This window comes from Hippopotamus amphibius, chromosome 10 (assembly GCF_030028045.1).
Source record: "Hippopotamus amphibius kiboko isolate mHipAmp2 chromosome 10, mHipAmp2.hap2, whole genome shotgun sequence".
Classification (NCBI taxonomy): Eukaryota; Metazoa; Chordata; class Mammalia; order Artiodactyla; family Hippopotamidae; genus Hippopotamus; species Hippopotamus amphibius.
The window spans coordinates 7,002,856-7,024,490 of NC_080195.1; the positions used below are offsets into that span (position 1 = coordinate 7,002,856).

The 21,635-nt window shown below is 38.2% G+C and overlaps 1 protein-coding gene across 2 annotated transcripts in view; it reads left to right on the top strand.

Moving 5' to 3' along the window:
* The window catches only part of NEIL3 (nei like DNA glycosylase 3), a 41,807-nt gene extending 24,529 nt beyond the window's left edge, over window positions 1–17,278 (top strand). Inside the window, exons 6-10 of one of the 2 annotated variants that reach the window (XM_057697896.1) lie at window positions 667–833; window positions 7,579–7,748; window positions 9,211–9,622; window positions 15,328–15,502; window positions 16,920–17,278. In XM_057697896.1, the coding sequence (XP_057553879.1) occupies window positions 667–833; window positions 7,579–7,748; window positions 9,211–9,622; window positions 15,328–15,502; window positions 16,920–17,102 (1,107 nt within the window). In that variant the 3' untranslated portion in view covers window positions 17,103–17,278. Of the gene's footprint in view, window positions 1–666; window positions 834–7,578; window positions 7,749–9,210; window positions 9,623–10,483; window positions 10,547–15,327; window positions 15,503–16,919 lie in introns of those variants that run through there. The other variant, XM_057697897.1, reaches the window with a different exon arrangement.
* The last annotated feature ends 4,357 nt before the right edge of the window (window positions 17,279–21,635 follow it).

The following is a 21,635-nucleotide window of genomic DNA, read 5'->3' on the forward strand; positions in this document are numbered from 1 at the left end:
ATCCCTAACATTCTCTCTGTAGGAGCTTTAAGTGTATGTGAGTAGAATAAAACTGTGACATAGAATATCAATGTCTTTTGAAATAGAACTTATGCCAAAATGGAACATGTTCGCTGCTAGGATGGCATTTGAATTTGTCTTTCTCAGTGAATCTGTAAGATTAAAAACAAAAAACTGTCCCTTTTCAGGTCAACAAAGAAGATGATCTTGTTAAGCTTTTCCCCCTGGAAATAAATTTTTTGACTGTTGAAACAAAGCGAGCAGCTTCAGTGCTCTAAAAATAATCAGATTTAAAGCTAATCTAGTCTTTCTTATAACCACATAATTATGTTTAATTATAAAAACCTTAAAAGCATGAAAGACATTTTAAATTATAGAACTTTTACATCCCGTTTAGATAAGAGGGTAGAGTCATGCAAAGAGCAATTTTGAATACTAATGTTATAAAATAATGACAATTATTTCACACAAATCTTACTTGACAAATATTGCTGAATCTTATCAATACCTTTTTCTCCGATGAAAGGAAAGATTATGAGGACATATATATAAACATATGTACATTTTTAACTAATTATTTTTAGAAATGACTTTCAAGAGTATATCTTTCAACACTATTTTGTAGATAACATTATAATGTTTGTTTGTTTGTTCATTTGTTTTTAGTGCCGTAAAGTGGGATCTCCTGTCTCTAAACACTATAAGGTTTACAAGCGTCCTAATTGTGGTCAGTGCTGCTGCAAAATCACAGTGTGTCGCTTAGGGGAGAATAACAGGATGACATATTTCTGTCCTCACTGTCAGAAGGAAACGCCTCAACTTGTTGACATATGGTGAGAGATCTGATTTAGAGTGAACTGTTTGCCCCAATTCTCTAACAAAAAGGCTATTAATAAGAGAACATAGCTGAATAGCTATTGATATCAGGCTATTAAGAACAGAACGTAACTCACAAGTATTTGAACCCCTGGAAGGAAACAGTAAGTAATATCATCCAAAAACCAGAATGAGCTGAAGGTGATTTATGAGCCTCTTCTGAATTCAGTAGAAAATCTCTAACTTTGATGTTGATATCCAGGCTTTGGCTTTCATCTCATTTGTAAAGTGATTACCAGGAGGTGTAGTTTTGTCAATAATTGGGAAAATATAACTATTTTCAAAAGTTCTTGCTTTTGAAATAATATTATAAAAGATTAGCAAGCTCTCTTTACAAAATTGCTGTCTTCTTGGTGAGACAACCGACTATCTGTTAAACACATATGTGGTGATTCAGCCAATGGCTAAGACTGCTCCCATTCTGCATTCCAGAGCTGGGGAAGTAACCACTGGGTGGGTTCAGGGACCAATTGGACCTGCTGTGAGATGAACTTGAACCAGAACCCCACTGGCCACCTGACGTCCACAAGCCCCTACTCTGACCTGTGGAGCACAGTAGCACTTCGGGTCTCCTGGAATTAGTGTCAGTTCAGAAGCGATGTCCAGTAGTCCTCAAAAGGTTTGACAGTTTCCTTTTCCCCAGTAAGGGACCCTGGTAAGAGGCCATAGGTCCCTTTGGAGAAGGCTGGGCAAAATATTAACAATATAAAGGAGCTGAACTATATGTGATTATAATCCAGTACAGATATGAAGCACGTTAAGTGCTACAAAAGTTTGGGGGTGTTGGAGGTTTATAGGTATACAAAAGGTTGGGAAAATCTCACAGAAAAAGTGTAATTTGAAGTTTATTTTAAAGAGATAGAATTTTGGCTAAATAAATGAGCAAACAGACATTACTTAATGGGGAAGAAGGAACACGGCCACAAACCTGGAATCATTGATGGTAACACTGGCCAGGCCAAAGTCTCCAAGTTGTTAAATAGTAAACGCTAGTTTTACAGGTAGGATGGGATCAACTAGGAGGAATCGTTAGTGGTTCTGAGGATGGTTGATGTCTTACCTAAATCAGTAGATTAAGGACTTTTTAATTGATTATAGCATAGTTAGGATGGAAAATGAAACACATGTGAAGCTTGTGTAGTATAATAGGCAAGAGATGGTTACCAGGCCTGAGGTCAAGACACTGGAAATGGAGAAAAAAATAGATACTTTAAAAAAAATTTTAATGCCAACAAGTATTGTGACAGGTTTAATATGGAGGATAATGCAAAAAGTTCCAGCCCCAAACCCAGAAATTTCCACTTTATAGGTGTGGGAAAGATGGGTAGAATGGAGGAGAGAAAGAAAGTTTTGGCTATGTGGACTACCTGGAAGAGATGTCTTACTGGCTATGTTACAGGCTGGGAGATGATGGTTTGAGGATTATCACCCATGTTGTTAGTTGAAGTATTAAAATAAAGCAGGATCAGTTCACTGAAAAAGTATGTAGAAAAGAACCGAGGAGGAGGGAGGTGCTGTCTTGTCTGTGGAGTGCTCAGGGCCCAGGGATGGAGATGATGTGGTCCAGATCCCTGTTACATCTTCATAAATATGTCTGTGGCTATCTTTTTCTTTTCTCCTTGCTCCTGCATTTCATTTTCTTCATCACTCCTTCTGTTCTTGACTCCTTTTCTCTAAACCACACCATATTCCCTTTTTTTCAGTTTCTTCACCCCATTTTACTATTATAGAGATCTGAAATATGTTTAAATAATGTTATATTACACAGATTCATGGGTTTCTTATGTTTAATATTATAGGTGTACATTCATTTGATTAAAAGTGTATAACACAGTTTCCTGCAGATAGAATACATTCAATATATATTTGTCCACTGAATAAGTGATTAATGTTCCATATGTATCTGTTTTCTAAGAATTGATAGCTTTTGAAGTTTTAAAAAATTTGTATTCTTCCAGATTATCAAGTAAATATGTTATTTATCATATAAATAAGAGCATTGTCTGTTCCAAAGGTTTTTTGAAACTAGGATTCAAAGCCTCTCAAGGGTTCCCTGAAAGAGACTTGAGGCTTACCTTTGAGTTAGGGAGGCTGTGCTATACTGAAAATGCTCAGGGCCCTGCAATCCCTTCTCCCCTCCTGACCTAGTTCTGTTTTATATATTGGCATCCAGCTCAAGACTCATTGCAAAATAAGTGTCAACATAATAAAACATTTGAAAGCCAGTAATATGTTCATTCACTCACTCAGCAACCACTTGAGCACCTGCTATGAGCCAGGCAGTAACTGAGGCACCAAGCTTAAGCCCATTTCTCCCTGTCTTCTCTTTCCTAAACTAAATGTCAGCCAGAGTTGGGTGTCTTAGGTCCAAGAATTTGGGGACAAGTTGAGAAAATGTATCTTTTGGAGATGGAAACTAGAAGAAAATACATGTGACCATTCATCATGGAACAGCCTACCATAAGATGTAAATTGGGGACTGGGGCAACCTTAGAATCTTGAGGGAAGACATGATCTAAAATGTGATTATTGTAAGATAAACTGTGATCGAGCTCATATTAATTAAATAGACTCAAATGATGACTTTTTTGGAAATTATTAAAGATTACTTGTGGTAAATGAAAAAAAAAAAAAGGAAGCCAGTAATATTTGCCCCACTCTTAGAGATTTCCATAATTAAATACATTCCATTCATTTTCTGGATGAACATTTGAGCACTTATTATATTGATTAAATTTTTTCATTTTAAAGTCATTTCAAGTTAAGTTGAAATATTGAAAAGCCCAATAGTAATGATCTAAATTCTTTTTTTTTTTTTTTTTACTGTAGACAGTGTCTATTTTATTGATCAGAAAACAAAAAAATAATAATCTAAATTCTTATGTTCCATCAGTCACTAAAAGTTTACCTCACTCCTTCCTGGAGTCCTCCCCAGATTTTCCAGTTTTTAGTTTTATTTTATTCCAATTTTTATTTCCAGTTTTTATTGATCACACCACACTTTGAATACCTATACCAGTTGTTGGCTCTTCTTTACGTACCAGCTGGTGTACGCACATAAGTGTGCGAGTATTGTTTCCTTAAGGGGAAACTGCATTTTTCTTTGTTTTTACTAGAGTCTTTATCACTTCTTTTTCACTTTTTCATTTTTTTGCTATTTACGTTATTGGGGTCTACTGTATGTCAGGTACTGGGACTACAAAGAGAAAATCGAATACAGTTCGTCAAAGCGATCAAGATCGAATGTGGGGAGTAAAGAGATCATTAGAACCCCATGACACAAGTGCTGCCAAGGGGCACATCTGCGCTCATGGCCGTGGAGCTGTAGGATGGGTGAGGAAATCCAGAAATTCACCCAGGAAGAAGAAAGAAATCTCTCTGAGGAGGTGACATTTGAGCTTAGTGTGGGAAGAAATAGGAGCTCATGAAAGGCAAGAGACAGGAAAGGGATTTTCTGGAAGAGAAAACACCCCTGTCAAGGCGCATGGGGAAACGCCCTGTACATTCAGAGAGCTGCACGAGGGGAGGATGTCTTGTTCCTATATGAAGATGTATTCACGTCTCTAGAAACCATCTAGTTTGGGAATGTGTTGAGACTTGGTTCCTAGTTAATGTGAATTTAGTGTTGTTTGCAAACCAATTCTTTTTTTTTATATATAAATTTTTAAATTTTTTTTATTGGCTGTGTTGGGTCTTCATTGCTGCACACGGGCTTTCTCTAGTTGCAGCAAGGGGGGTACTCTTCATTGTGGTGCACGGGCTCCTCGTTGTGGAGGCTTCTCTTGTTGTGGAGCTCAGGCTCTAGGCACACAGGCTTCAGTAGTTGTGGCACACAGGCTCAGTAGTTGTGGCGCATGGACTTGGTTGCCTCACGGCATGTGGTATCTTCCTGGGGCAGGGATCGAACCCGTGTCCCCTGCATTGGCAGGCAGATTCTTAACCACTGCACCACCTACGGAGTCCTGCAAACCAGTTTTTAAGGCAGACTTGACCTGGCAGAGATTTTTTAAGGGGGATGGAGCAATCACAGAGTATTGGGAGATGTGAAGAAAATCTGTGATGGGTTAAATCTTGACAGAATAGCCCTGTTTGAGGAAGAGAATTTGGTTACATAATTGTCCTGTTTAAAAACATAATTTGAAAAGGACTCTTTTGACCACAGTGAAAGAAACCCAATGCAAATTATCTGAAAATGAGACTGTGACTAACAAGTTCCCACGTGGGGCTGCTGCTAGGACCTTTCTCTTGAAAACCACCAGGCTTTGGGTCTCCCTCAGCTGTCTCTGACTTGCCGCCTCTACCAGGCTGTTTGCGGGTCAGTGATGGGTGGTGCATGTGTTGAATGGACTTGCAGCCCAGGTCGTAACGTCTCCTAAGCGAGGAACGGAGCAGCATCTCTTGTCCTGGAAGTTTGAGACAGTCCACCTGCTCCCTGCCAATCAGCAGGGCACACTGTCCCTGGGCACTGAGCAGGTGCGAGGGGTGCTGGCAGCACACGCCCTCGCCCACAGGGAACCCCAGGACTGCCACCCGCGACAGTGCGCTCAGCCTCCTTGCAGCTGGAATGACTGCTTCCACTATGCATGCTCCCCACTGCCATCCACAGAGGACCACGCAGCGAGCCGTGGAAGCTTCATGAGCTTCTAGTAGATTTGCCTCTGCAGCAGAGCCTACAAGATTTGCTGATGGGCGGGGTATGAGGGTAAGAAGTGTTAAGGGTGGCTCACAGGTTTCCAGTCTGATCGATTGAGTGCAGGGTGATATAAATGTACTGAGAGGCGAACAACTAGCAGAGTTGCAAATTGAGGGCAGGGAGTCCTGACTTTTATTTGTACTGGTTTCCTGTGGCTGCCATAACATTACCACCAACCTGATAGCTTAAAGCAACAGAAATTTACTCTCTCACGGTTCTGGATGCCAGAAGCTCAGCATCAGTTTCATTGGGCCAAAGTCAATATGTGGGCAGGGCTGTGCTCCCCCCCGAGGCTCTAGGGGAGAATCCTTGCCTTTTCCAGCTTCCAGTGGCTGCCAGGGTTCTTCATTTGTGACCACATGACTCAGTCTCTGTCTGTGTGGTCATATTGCCTTCTTCCCTTCTGTGTGTATCAAATCTCCCTTTGCCTCTCTCGCATAAAGATACTTGTGTTTGGATTAAAAGATCACCCTGATAATCCAGAATCATCTCCTCATGGCAAGATCCTTAATTACATCTGCACAGATCCTCTTTATAAAGTAACATTGACAGGTTCCTGGTACCGTGACCTGCTATCTTTAGGAGGCCATCATTCAGCCCACTACAGACGTGTTAAGGTTGAAATTTCTGGTAAACATCCAACTGGAGATGGAGCAGTAAGGAGAGAATGCTTCCAAAGCTTCTTTATGTAACAATAAATATCCCATTATGGTTAATGAAATTTATAGGATAGAAGATGAAAATGGTGAAAAGTTGGAGCACATGGAAAATCTGAAGGTTACTGAAATTGTGTCTGCTTAATTATGAATAAATGCATGGTGCTGCCTCTCAGAGTAAGTAGAGGGCAGGGATTAGGTCAAGTAAATTCTATAGAAGGTCTGGTGTTCCATAGGAATAAGAAATTTTTTTAAAAAATTTATTTTATTGAAATATAATTAATTTACATATGATAAGACACATTGAGTGGCATTAAAAGTCAAGGTAAGTAAAGATAAAAGAATCATAATAAGTGTCTCACTTTCAGATTTTCTTATGCTGTTTATGATTTTACCAAAGTCTGAATTTAAAACCTGTTATATATAGGGAGAAAAATGTTACAGAAGACAAGGCTACCTTTGAAAGTCAAAGAACTCATGTTCTGAAATGTAAGGTGCAAAGCCTTTACCGAAAGAACTTTTTTTCAATATTAATGTTTGGAATCATGAAAGGAGTCCATGACACTCCTTGGTTACTCAATCACGTTACGTGCTCTGTGGACCAAAAGCCATGTGCTAAAGAGCAGGACTATATCAGAGCTTTAGAAAAGCATTTCCTCTAACAGTGGAGAGTCAGTTAAGAATTCCAGGTAGAGAATCGTGATTTATGTTTATGGCCAAAAATCAGGGTTGGCTTTATTGTTTGCTTACTAATCTATTAATTGGATATCCAACATGAAGCAATTTTACCTAGAGGGAAGTAACACAAGTATAGATATCTTTTTCATCATTATAGATTATAGATCAATTAGTTAATATAGTGCCCGGTAGATATTGTTGAGAAATTCCAGAGGCACAGGATGTAACTGTAAAACTTTTCTCATCTTACAGTCAATGCTCTAATTTCTACATGACTTTTTTCCTCCCTAATTTGGTTGAATAAAGATATTTTAGCTTTGCTTTGGGAAGATTTCCACTTACTTAAAAAATTAGTTGAGAAATGCTCCCTAGTGGTTCTGCCAGATATTTTTAGTTGGTTTAAAAAAGCACACATACAACTCTTTGACTCTAAATCTTTTGTTATTTCTGTCTTTAACAGTAATCAGCAGGGCCCAAGTAAAAACATTTAATTCCGAGAGAGAGAGAGAGAGAGAGAGAGAGAGAGAGAGGGAGATAAAGATAACTTCTAAGCAATAGTAAACATGTAGCATTTGGGTATTAATGGTTTTGTAATTGTTTTTAAGATACTCAGAATGTATAAGAACAAGACAATGAAAAAAGTGTTAATGATTAACCTTAGAAATTCCCTTATAGCACACTGCCAGCTAGAAACGCTACACTCAGTTGGCCATCTAGCAGAGGGGGTCATCTCGTGGACTGTGTGGCCCAGAAATCTGAAGAGCAGTGGACATGTGAGGTCTGTACACTAATAAATAAGCCGTCTTCTAAGGCATGTGATGCTTGCCTGACTTCAAGGCCTACGGGTAAGACTGAATTTTGATTTTGAGTTCCTTTCATTTCCAAGAGGGTTAATTATACAAAGTCAGGTATATATCTGGTCCCATCTTGGTATTTCATAACGAAGTAAAATGCTTTCTTTCTGAAAGGTTTAAAGGAATTGCCGGCCTTTGCATGTAAGCCATGCTAATATTCTGTCAAGCACTTTTTTTTTTAACAGGGAGGGAAAACATGCTTGTGCTAAAAGAGTATGTGCCTTTGTATCTCAAAAAACTGAGATGATCACATCTGTTGTCTACTGTTTCTAATGAATTATTCAATAAAGCTTTGTTTTATGCAGATTTCAGCAACTTTTGAGTTTGTTATTCAGTCCAAGTGTTTCATAAATTGAAAGGGAGGATTTCTGTAAGAATATCTTTGCAGGTGGAATAGAAAAATGCTGAATTTTTTCTCTTCTTTATCCCTCCTACCCCTTGTTATTAAAATCTTTACCCAGACAATTGTGCTGATTTCATTGAAATCCTTTAAAATAACTCTTTATAGCTCACAATTTCATGCGTTCAGAGAATGTAAAACCTCAGAGGAAACCTGTGATTAAGAACCATCTCATTGATGCAGCTTCTATTGTGTTCTCAGAGTGTTCTTTCTTTCTTCAATTAGAGAGGAGAAAGTTCATTCTTGACTTCTGGACCCCACATTGTGTGAGCTGTCATATTGCGTTTTGTTCTCTGGGCCAGAAAGGCAGGCGTCACCCTTTATACAGCTTTGCCGGCAGCAGAAGGGACTGTGTCTCCTATTTCTGTCCCTCCCTCTAAAGTATCATTCAACAGAGAGCCCTCAGAAAACCACAGTCTGAGGTTTCCACATTTATTCTGACATTCTGAAACGCCTTTGCACATCTTAATTATTTTCTTGTCAATTTTTTTCTGAGTATGAAAGGCATATATCTTACCTGCAATTTAGAATAAATTACAGATTCCAAAATCCTAGGATGCTTTTTTGAAACATATTTAATAAATGTAAATCTTTGTAATTCATCTTTACTTATTTTTAATAAGCCTTTCACTTGGTCTTATCATTCACAGAAACATTCCTGATAATCTAGATATAAGCTCTAACTGCTGATCTGAAGCTTTGTGGGGTGTCACCTCTTAGTTATACTGCATTAATATGTGGTCTAATAGTCACAAAATTGGTAGCTCAGTAACCTTTAAATGCTTAAACATAATATAAAACATAACAAATATAAATATTTATTAAAGCCACCTCTAATTCCCTGGAATTTGTTGCAATTTTGCACTTCATATAATACTTTATTTCCTAATCAGAAGGTTGCTAATTCTGAATTGCCCAAGTTAACTTTGTATTATTAGGTCTATACGTTAGGTCACTGTTATAAATGAACTAAATGTTTTAATCAAATGAAAAGATGTTTCAAATAAGTAGTATTTATAGGAATACTACAGAATTACTGGTCTCTCCTTCCAGATTCAATACCCAAGAATGAAGAAAATCCTATTGCCTTCAGCAATTTAATGAAGTACCCTTGTAATAGCTTTGGAAAACCAAGGACAGAAGTGAAGATAAACAGGAAAACTGCATTTGGAACTACAACCCTTGTTTTGACGGATTTCAGCAATAAACCCAGAGCTTTGGAGAGAGAAGAAAGCCAAAACCAGATACTAGATGGAGAATTTCCAAACCCTCCCACTAATGTTTTTTGTAGTGATACATCGCGCCCCTCCAAGGAGATAACAAACTATCAACTATCGAACAAAGTAAACGTATCACCTGTGGTCTGCTCTCAGTCTAAATTATTTAGTCCAGCATATAAAAAATTAAAAGCAACCCACTACTCATCACCAGATCTCAAAAGTTGCAACCCTGGATTTTCTAACAGGTATGATGCTTCTATTCTTGATCTTTAAGGTGTTTGCATTAAGTTTTAAGAATGCAGAAAAATAATCCATTGCTGGGGAAGCTGAATTGATCTTGGAAATGTCCGTCAAACCCGGAAAGACTGTTCTAGTAATTTGCATCCCTTGCCTCCTCTAGGTTATACTGTTAGAGAAAGCAAGGGAATGGAAAACAGAATTTCCTCTATCTATAGAAAGCTTTGTTTTGCTTTTTTCTGACTATTACTATATACATGCTCAATATAGAATGTTTGGAAAATATTGGAAAGTATAAAGAAAAATGATTAAATCCCCCATAATCTTACTGTTTAGCAATCTCCACTGTTAGCAGTTTATTTTAAACTTTTCTTGCAATGAAAGATAGTTCTTCTCAAAGGGAAACTACCATTCATAACATTTAGTAAATGTCTTCTGTTCTAAAGAGATGGATCTGAGATATTTTTAGTGACATTTCTGCTAAAGGAAGTGGCTGTATTTCAAACAGCTGGTGGGGGTGGGGTGGGGTGGTGGTCTTTGTTTCAACCAAAAAGGCTCAGAGAGCATTCGTACTACTTTTGGACCTGAAATTGAAAACCTGTAATTCTAATTAATGAATACTACCAGATCAGATATGTTTTACGAGACTACCAGCTACAAATTCAGGAGAAGAACCCCCAATTGCTGTCGACAGAGATACAGAAATTGTAATAAACCATGTCGTCCTTGACCCTTAATGATTACTGGCAGCTCCTGGAACTCTTCTTCCCCAACCTTGTTTAATTTCTTTATCTGGGGCTCCTGACTGTCACACCTGATATTATGCCTCTGTCAGGGAGAGACATCTCCACAATTTTCTTCTCCTTCAGAAAGCAGACACTGTATATCCAGCATCTTTAAATGAAGGGAAGAGTATTTTAAATGAAGTGAAGGTGAGTCTTCTTCCCCTGCACCTTTTCTTGCCAGTGGGGGTTGCACAGAGGAGGAGCTGCTGAGGATGGGATCTAAAGTAATCTCAGGAGGGATCCTGATTTCCAGCTTCTCCTCTGATGAGCTACGTCTTTGCTGATGGAAAGATTCTTTCTTTGGGTGGTGAGATGAAGGACTACCATTGCACACACCTAGACCAACCTCTGGGATTCCTTGAAGCTTATTTCATAACAGAATTCTAAGATGGTTTTTGGTCAATAGATGCTTTAATCTTGAGTTTCCTATACTCACTGACTAGCTTCCTATACTCACTGATTACCATCAGTTAATCTTGATAACTTATCCTTGGCTGATTTTTCTGTTGTTCACAGTGATTTACAATAACTGATTTGACTTTTGTCCGTAATACTCACAAAATATGGACATTTGAGTTAAGCTATGGAAGGCAAACTTTTAACTGCCTTGATCACACCACCTTTTCACTGAACACTAATTAATGTGTCATGAGGAAGGTTCACGAAGGAGCTAGTTAGGAGTGCCTGAGTTGGGAGGCTATCCTGTAGGAAAATTATTTTTGAACAGTATTTTCTGTTATGTAGCTTAAGTGGAAAGAAACAGATGTGATCATTTAAGAATATTGTGGCTTTTGTTGTACTCAGATGAAGTATCTTGGCATATTTTTATGTCCTTATTGCTTTGTAGAAAATCTCAGACAATTTAACTAATGAATTAGGAATTTAAAAAAACATTAACGTAACCTTAAATTTAAGCGATTTCTTCATAAGCCATTAGTAATAGGGTCATATGATTAATCACAGCACACAACTTTACTTAGAAACACTGCAGCCTGCGTATGTGTTGAATATAAGAACCCCAGGAATGAGACTAAAATCAATCAAGATCAACTAGCAGAATAAATGTCAAGTGATGAAATACATTCACCCAGCAGCCCTTCTGCACCCAGCTACTTTACAAGGAATAAATTGCAAATTACTGTCATTTATTTCATTTTTCTCCTCGTCTGGCAGCTACAGTGTTCATCTTGTGGACAAGATGCCGAGCAGAGGCTCACAACATAATAGGATTAAAGCAGGTGGTCCACTCAGAGGATTTATAGCCCGTTCATTTTTTCTTTAATAATTATATGGTAATTAATTTGCCTTTTGTTCTCTTAATTACTGATCTCATCACCACATGATACACGCTTTGTTGGTGGGGCATATTTTCAGAATGGTCTTTAGATAGACTTGAATTTTATCCAGCTACTGGATTATAAATTAGATAGTTGAACCAGTTTCTAAGCAGTTAAGAATGACTGTTAGTTTTAAGTCTTTGATCTAATTATTGTAAATACAGAGCAAAACACAGTGATACCACTTCAAAGAAATAGAACATGTGTTTTAGGTTGAAGTTTTTCCTGAGCTGACGCAAAGGCTCACGTAGATGAGTGAAATGAAATGAATAAAATCACTGATACTTTCTCAGGTCTGCTGCCATCAGGGTTGCCAAATTCTCCCTCTAATCGTCTGTGGAGCACTGATACCTCATTCATGCTTCTGGGTCACCTTTTGGAGTTTTCAGTCCCCAAGGATGTCAGAACCACCTGGGAGCATCCAGCATGAGTCATTTAACCTCTATTTGTTGGTTATGATCCTTGAAAGGCTGCCAAATTACAAAATCTACATTCAGTGCGACTGATTAGTTCAAAAAATTTTAGAGTGTTTTTATTATAATCAATCACCCTATCTATAAAATAAGTTAAACTGTGATAAATTGATCATTGAAAAAATACCTGTTTTAAAATTACAAACCTGTGCTTGGTAATATCCTCCTTTTAAAAAAATGTATTTATTTATTGGCTATGTTGGGTCTTCGTTGCGGGGCACAGGCTTCTCTTGTTGAGGAGCACAGGCTGTAAGCTTGTAGGCTTCAGTAGCTGTGGCACATGGGCTCAATAGCTGTGGCACACAGGCTTAGTTGCTCTGCAGTGTGTGGGATCTTCCCAGACCAGGGCTCGAACCTGTGTCCTCTGCATTGGCAGGCGGATTCTTAATCACTGCACCACCAGGGAAGCCTCTCCTTGTTGGTAATAGTTTTTTTGTCTGATCTCTGTTTAATGTTATTGGAACAGTGCTTATTGAACATGTTCAGTGTTTATTAATAGCATTTCTTGAGAACCTATTATGCATCAAGCATTAGTCTTGGTTCTAATGACCTCTACCTCAGCAAACTACAGCCAGCAGGGCCAAAGTCAGCCCACCCCCTGTTTTTGTAAATAAAGTTTTATCGGGACACATCCCATTCCCATTGGTTTATGTATTCTCTCTGGCTGCTTTTCATGCTAAAATAGCATATTTGAGTGTTTTACAGCAGAGACCATAAGACTCACAAGCCTAAAAGTATGTCCCTTCTGAATTAATATTCAAAATGATGGTCCTAGTTATGAAAATAAGTTAAAGTATTCCATATGCTAAGTTTACCCAAGAAAATGCTCTGCTACATTTTGGAAAGTTTTTAACCTAATGGTTGAAACAAAGAGGAACTGATGTCCTCAATTAATCAGAACACTTAATTTATCCTGGATAATGTTTGCATCATAAAATTAAGATGTGCTGTGCGTCTTCAGAGCCGATGTCTTGGTTGCATTAACTAAGTGCTTCACCACTTACTGTGTGTGTGAACCACCCAGAGTTCTGCTGACGTGCAGATTCTGATTCTGCCAGCGATCTGGAGTAGGGGCAGATGATCTCTACTTCCAAGGAGCTGCCGGGTGATACTGAGGCTTCTGCTCAGTGGACCACACTGTAAGGGCCGGGATAAGATAGCATGCGGCTATTTTTTCCTTTAACTTTATACCGAGGAAGACATGGAAGACAGAAATGAGGAACCTATAGGAGACACTGGGGTCTTTCCTTTCTACCTTAATCCTACCTTCCACCATGCTCCTCTCCAGAAAAGCTTTACTAGTAAGAGAATCTAAACCTCTCCCTGGATTTGTGAAACCCTGGAGGTTTATAGATTGAAGCAAGTGTGGTTCGAAAATGTTTAACTAATTGTTACCTCAGACAGCCTTCCAAATAACATATAAAACTATGTTTGGATGTGTGTATACTTTTTTTTTTTTAAAGAAAGCATGTTTATTTCCTTCCGTGAAGATTCTTAACCTTCTTTTTGCCCCCTGTAAATCTTTTTTTAAGCACCATTTATCACCCACTTGCTTCAATTTTGAAATCACTCAACTTCTCTACAACCATCCAGATGTTTAGCTTCTCGTGAAGTTAATGTTTTAACATTGCCTCTTTTGGGGGGAGGGGGCAGACTGTTGAGATGAAGGGGGTTTGGAAAAGAGAAGTCGGTTGCCCCTCATCTTCCCTATTTCTGGTTAGTATCCCCTGAGATTCTAAAATACAAACCACCATCCCCCACCCTGAAAATGCTACCAACGAAATAGCTGCTGGAGAAATATTTTTAAATTATATCAGTTTCCTTAGCAATGCCCACAGCTGCTTTCATCTTGCTGACAGACGCCCGCTGCCGCCTGCAAGCAGCTTCAGAAATTACCCTCAGGATGCTTGACTCCATCCCAGACATCAGGATGCTTGAGTCCATTTAAAGCAGTGTATTTAAGCAACTGTTTTATAAAGGAGTGTAAACCAGTTTCATCACAAACAAAAGATCCGTTGTATGTCAATTATATCTCAATAAAACTGGAAAAAATATCTCACACACTCTGAACGTTTCGATTAGATATGCCTCAAGGCATCATTATAGGAACAAGTATGTGAAGAATGTAGTTTAGGAGGCAAGGAAAAGGGGACCCACCTCTGGTTTATAAGTATTTTTAAAAAATCATTTAAGAATGGTATTTTGTTCTTTAGAAATTAACAAAAGAAAAGGAAGAACTTTATCATTTAAAAGTTAAAAATAGGTCTATTAAGGGGAAGGACTTCTGGTTTTAATAAGAGTTCTTTTTCTCTTCAGTTGGCTTATTAAAAAGACTATTATAAAGGCATTATTAAAAATATGCAAAATAAATTAAAAAATATGCAAAAAAAATTAAAAATAATCATGAGACTCTTTTTCAAGGAGAAAATTCTGCATAGATAGCCACAGTGGAAGCCCGGCTTGTGGCCTTTATACGCTGTATGCAGGGGTAACCTCCAGACACTCTTGATCTAGTAATGGGGGAGAATAAAGCTTCCTTGCTAGCTTCACAAAATACACATTTCTGCTCTGCCAGGCAGCCTGTTCCTGGCTGAAATATGGTTGCAACTTTTATGGTAGCCTTGATCAAAGAAAAGCGTGGAAAATTGTCTTTAAAGTGGACAGTAGAAAGAGTGATCTCTTTGCCACCAATGAGAAAATAGAGAAGATTGTGACTCTAGTTCCTTTGGGGGTCAGAGGGCAGCTGGACTTGAGAATATATTAGGGGAAATAAAGTTGGCCACCCTATCATGTTGGGTAAGAAAAGCACCAAATGTCACAAATGAAAACTAAGGAGATTGTATGTGCAATTCAGCTGATTTTATTCTTAAGAGATTTACATTAGATGCCTAATTTCAATTAAATTTAATTTACATAAATAGGTAGCTTTGGAAGGAAATTATCTGGGAAAGCCAAGAATTAAAAAGATGTAGAAGTGTGTGTAATTACACAAAGTTGACCAGGGTCACTTTTTGGTAGCATTTTTTTTGTACAGGTGGGATTCTGATGGGGTAAGGTGGTGTAAATGATCCTTTCTAGCACTCTCATGCTGCAGTTATTTTGTAACTTGTCATTACAGTGAACTTCAAATTAATATGACAGATGGTCCTCGTTCATTAAATGCTGGCAGTCCCTGCTGCAGTAAACACGGCCGCCCCTGCGTTCTCCGAGTGGTGAGGAAGGATGGAGAAAACAAGGGCAGGCACTTTTATGCTTGTCCTCTACCGAGAGAAGCACAGTGTGGATTTTTTGAAGTACGTGTACAATTTATCAAGCTTAATGACAATGTCATTGAATACTTCGGTTATTAAAATGTAACAAATAGCAGTCCATTTCTGGTTTTACCTTTAAATTTAAAAGTTATACCGACGTTTAGTCTAAAGCCTAACTGTTGAGTAACGTAAAATTCAAAGAGGTTCATCTGAAAAAGAAAAATGAATCAAATGACAGCTATTCCATTATGAGAGTATATCATATTTGTAACCACAAGGTAGAAGTGTTGCCCCCCTGGTTTACCAAGAGAAAGATATTGAGTCATGTACCCAGGTGACTGATAATCCATGATAGATATTTGCTCCTCCTGACTTCAGTGCGACATGCAAACCTTTGGTTTACGCATTAGATGGAGGAACCCGGGAAAATAATGTGCATGCCCTGGGTTTACAATCAACTTAGCAAATCCTACTGCACAGGCTCAACCAAAAAACATGACGGCACAATAACAGCATGGATGTGGGTGATTCCCCAACCTTTCAGTCTATGAGTTTGTCCCTGCAGATACGTGTGAGATAGAAGACAGGGACCTGGGCCCTTTTGGTCAGTGTTTCTGCCTTCCTCATAGTGCGAGCCTCTCACTGCTGACCATGATCCGAAGGTTTAAAGATCCATATTTTCCCCAGCTGCTTCATCTGGTGCCTGACTAGAAACAGAAAACATGGATCCGTTTCAGTGCTGGAGCAAAAGTTCTTGTGTTAGGCTTATTGAGAAACTATCTGTCTTCAATGTGGCACCTTCCTGAGGAATTCCCCAGGGAAAATCTGATCATGGTTTTAGAGCGTAACCCCTGCCCGAGATGTGGGTCCATCCTACTCAACTTGCTGATCTCCTCCCCTAGAAGCTTGTAGAGATGTAATGGAGAAAAGATTATTAGCAATATTCATAATATCACAGCCTTCTTTGTAGCTCTCTGGAGGCCAAAATTAATAAGGATAAGAATAATACAGTGGAATCTGCCTAAATTAGTCCTGATAATTCTGTATTGGATTCTTTCTTTTCCTAGAAGACTAAGGAAGTTTAATATTAATATCATAACAAATCTTTGCTCTTAATAACTTGAACTAAAACAGACCTATATAGCAGGAGCATTGGTGATTTGCTTTACAGTGAGATTTTTCAATAAAGTGCAGGAACTTCTGTAAGAATGCCTTTGGACAGAGGGAAACTTGGAATTATGACAGTTCTCTGTGTGATTCAAGTGAATTTGTTAGAGTTGCTTCTTATAGGATATAAGGTTTTTTGAGGGCAACAACGAAATGACTTCTGTGTATCTTACAATGTCGAATTAATAGGAACAGCAGTGCAGACCATACGGTTCTCATCGAATGCGTTGAGGCCCAGCCTGTCCATCATCCTACTTCCATCTAAACTTTACACTCTGTTTCTCCCCCGCAGTGGGCAGATCTGTCCTTCCCATTCTGCAGCCACGGCAAACTCTCCATCATGAGAACAGTGTTGAAGATTGGGCCTAATAATGGGAAGAATTTTTTTGTGTGCCCTCTAGGGAAGGAAAAACAGTGCAATTTTTTCCAATGGGCAGAAAATGGGCCAGGAATAAACATTATTCCAGGATGCTAAAGTTACTGCAGTATTTGAGAACTTTCGTTTCACTTGTGTGCCATCTTTCTATTCAATGTCTATGTATTTTTTTGCCTTGATGAATGCTATTTGTGTTTCATCAAATATACAATATATTCCATTTAGAATGTATATTTAATGCATTTAGTTATGACAATAAAGTATTTTTAGTATGCTCTTGGTCTTTGTAACTTCTTTGGGGAAGCAGTGATTTTTTTTTTTTAAGGAGAGGAGTGTGCAGTGCAATAAAATAATAAGGTATTCTGTCTGTAATGAATAATTTCTCAGGTATCACCACTATTCATAACATGTGATTAAAGGAACTTCTTATTTTCTTAAATGAAATGTATGAAATGAGATCTTTATAGAAAATCATTTTCTTTTTTTTTTTCTATTCAACAAACATCAAGTTTCTCTAGATGCTAGAGACATGCCAAACACATGTATAACTTCAAATGCGTTTTTGTGGAAAGCTATGGGGATTCGGAATATAAAAGTAACACTTAAGAAGAAGTCGTCTGTATATCTTTAAAAGAGAAGTTGGTTTAAACTTTTCTGATCTTGATTTTAATACCTGTTAATTAATTTTTAAAAGTAAGTTCACTTCAAAAGCTTAATGTGCTATTTTTTTAAATTTCTTATTTTATTTTAACCCCTCTTTTTTTTTTTTTTTTGGTCAAATTTAGTTCAAGTATGATTATTTCCCAAAAGAAAAGAAAAACATTAATCTTAATGCATTTCTGCATGTTTCTGGAAAATTTCATTCAGAGCTAGTTCAGTCTATTTTTAAAAAAGATAACATGGAAGATGGCTGGAACACTTCTCCCTTTCTGTCACTGAATTGCCCGTGCAGGGCTCTAAAAGTTAACCACATACAAAATTACCAGCAAAGACAGGAGCACATTTCATTGTCCTGTGTTTGAACTCTACACTGAAGAGACACAGAACCAACCTAAGATCAGTGATCGTCACCTAAATTGCTCTCCAGGGTAATAACTACAGAGCAGACCAGGAACGAGACTGGACCATTGATGGTCTTAGTGATTTGATGTGAAGTACACGTAGTGTGTGTTCAGAAGACAACTACATATTAATTGTACAACAAGGGAAAAAGCCTATTGCAAATCAGGTTTCCATAAATTCCAGTCTCCAAAAATTAGCAAACTAATTACAAGGAATTCTAGACAAATGAAACAATAGATTTCAGTGTAATAAATTTAGAGACTTATCTACTAAGAAATGTGCAGGATTTATATGAAGGAAATTTTACTGACAAATATCAAAGAACCAGATTGATAGACAAAGCAGGAACTTAATTGGAAAGGATGGATGTTTAAAAAATGTCATTCTTCCAAACTTAATTTTGAGTTTTAAGGAAATTTCCCATCAAAACCTCAAGGAGGTTTCTGCTCCCATTATGAACTAAGCCCCAACTAACCCCAGCTCTAAATTCTGGACAAAACAATACTGGAGGGTGAACAAAAGCAGGCAGATTCTGGAGGGACATAAAATTCTGAAGAAGAGACCAGCTGGACGTAATTTCCCATGTTTCACGGTTTCTATCCTGAGGGCAGCACCAAGTCTGTTTCAACCCACAGTCTTTCTGGCCTGAACAGCCAGCAGACCATCTGGGCAACCACAGCCACTGGGAAGCGGGAAGCCTCAGAAGAGCTCCCAAGACTGGGAGCCCAAGTTCTGTGTTTAAACTGCCCATGCCCTTGAATGACCCCTGGACCACACACACATGCGTGGGGTGGACAACACAGAGCAGCTAAAGATAAAAGAACTGAACCAAGAGAATTTGCACTTCGAATCCAACCAAATCAATTGCCTTAGACAAAAGGATCAACACTGTCTAGAGGAATATACCAGAGCCAGAGTCTCCACCACATCATACTCACATATTCAGGCTTCCATCAGGAATTATGCAACATAAGAAGATCCAGAGTAAAGTGACCCAGATTCAGAGAAAATAACGCCCAAGACCGACTCCAAGATGACAAGATGTTGGAATCCACCAAGGATCTTAAAGCAGCCATTGTAACTGCGCTCATTGAAGTACATGCTAAATGGAGATGATGCCAAATGGAAATTCCAATCTTCAAGAAGCAATACAGAAATTTTGAAATGGCAAATATCTAAATAAATATAAAATATTTTTGCCTCTTAGTTTCATTATAATACACTGTTTAAAGCAAAAAAAAATTATATCATAGTCTTATAAGATTTATAATGTATGTAGATATGACAACTAAAAGAGGTCAAGGAGCTATACAATTGCAACTTTTCTACATTTTGTGTGAAGCGGCTCCACGTTAACTCTAATTGTAAAAAGTTTGTGTGTGTGTGTGTGTGTGTGTGTGTGTGTGTGTGTGTGTGTGTGTATAACCGGACTTGGAAAGTGTTCAGCCTGTTTCTTTGAATATTTCTTTAGTTCCACGCTCTTCCTCCTCTCTCTCTGAGATTCCAATGATACAAATATTAGATCATTAGATTGATATTATCCCCCAGATTTCTGGGCTCTATTTATTTCTCCCAGTCTGTTTTTCCCTCTCTCATTCAAATTGAGTAAATCTGATCGATCTGTCTTCAAGTTCACTGACTCTGTTGTTTCTCATCTTCACTCTACTATTGAGATCATCCAGCTAATTCTTTATTTCAGTAATTGTATTTTTCATTCCTATAACTTCCAACTGGTTCTTTTTTTTTTTTAAATATAATTTCTCTTTCTTCCGTGAGATTTTCCATTTTTTCCATTGGTTTCAAGATAAGTTATAGTTGATTCTGGAGGCACTTTGATGGTGTCCGCTTTAAAATCCTTATCGGATAATTCTAATATCTGCTGTTTTTCCGTATCTTCATCAGTTGAGGGTCTTTTCTCCCTCAGATGTGGTTTTTCCAGTTTGGGGCAGGCAGATGTCCTGGATGTTTGTTGCTATGTTAGGAGGCTCTAGGTCACATGTAAATGTTATCTTTCAGCATGCAGCCATCCTGATTAGCTAAGTGTGTAGGCTCTGACTTACACTGTGGGCTTTATTCCCAGCGACACTTTAGTTTTCAGAGCGTTTGCAATCCAGCTCTGGTCTGCTTTATTCTGGTTTTGCTGTGGGTCTCCATCAAGCCCTCTGGTGCTGTCTGCAGGCACAGAAAGTGATTCCCTGGGCTGCCTGGTGCTTCTAGGGCATCTTCTGCAGAGGAGTGTGGGCAGAAGCCCCTGTGCCTGTGTCTCCTCATGCCACCGAGTGGAGGGAACTGGTCCTGTTACTGTCCGCATCAACAACACTGTTCCCACAGCCGCAGGACCAGGACCAGGCTGTCAGGCTTCAGAGTTGCATTTGTTCATCGTTCATGTGTGGTCTGCTGGTATTCATCTCTCCGGAGATTATCTGCCTGTTTCTTGGTATTTCAAACCATATCATATGAATATAAAGGCTTTTCATGATTTGGGGAAAACAGAATGAGATAGAGGGTAAAAATGAGGAAGGTGATTTTAAGAGCCATTGTTTCTGAGCCCTTGTTTGGTGACAGCTGCTGTCACTTTCCATAGATTATTTCATTTAATCCTCTTGACGGCCCCGTGAAATCTATTACTGTTATTTCTCATTTCCCACTTTAAGAAAGCTGGCTTGCTGTAGGTTAAGTCAGAAATGTGTGTCATGCAGGCTGTAGTTTGAGTGAAGTTTGCATAGTGCTAAAACCCACACTCTGAATAAGCTTCTCTCCTCTCCATGTATTAAAGTGGCTGTACCCAGAATTGCGTGTCGTTGATATGTACAAATATCTAACATACACAAATGAAAATAACTGTGGGTGATAATAAGATTTTTGTCATTTTTTTTTCTCTAAAATTTGTCATGTTAAAATTTCTATAAATTTATTTAAAATCTCCATTACTTTCCATTGCTTTTACTTAATTTCCACTATTTTTTTAAATCCGTTATTTTCATGTACTTTTTTTTTTCATGTACTTTCTAAAGGTACCTGCCATCGCATATTCTAGACCACCATTATTAACATGCTGGTATGTGGAATGAAAGAACAAATGTTCTAATGAGTTTCCGAAAAATGTAACCTCCTTTTCCTCGGTGCGTCTTTGCAGCACTTTATGTCTCTTCTGGAGCTTATGCTGGTGTTTGCCTCATGTTGTGTTACTCGTCCTGTCTGCATTTCCTGGTGTTCACCTAAGGGATTGCATGTAACCCTTCTTTGTTCTTCACAGAATCTTACCAGAGATTGTGCCTCGTACACAGTAGAAACTTGGTAAACATTTGTTGAATCTAATAGATGAAGGTTTAATATCCTGTCGGTCTATTGAACATTTTTAACCTTGTTACCACTATTCAAACATGAATGCACTTAAATGTTGAAAAGATTGTCGCTGGTTTATTGCAAAAGAGAAAGAAATTCCTTGGTGTCTAAAAGCTGTTAAATGTTTCTAGTAATTTAAATGAAAGTCTTTTTTTCTGCGTTTTATAGAAATTTGCTTACACATAGACAGACCAAAACTAATCAGATCAAAGGGTATGCATTCAT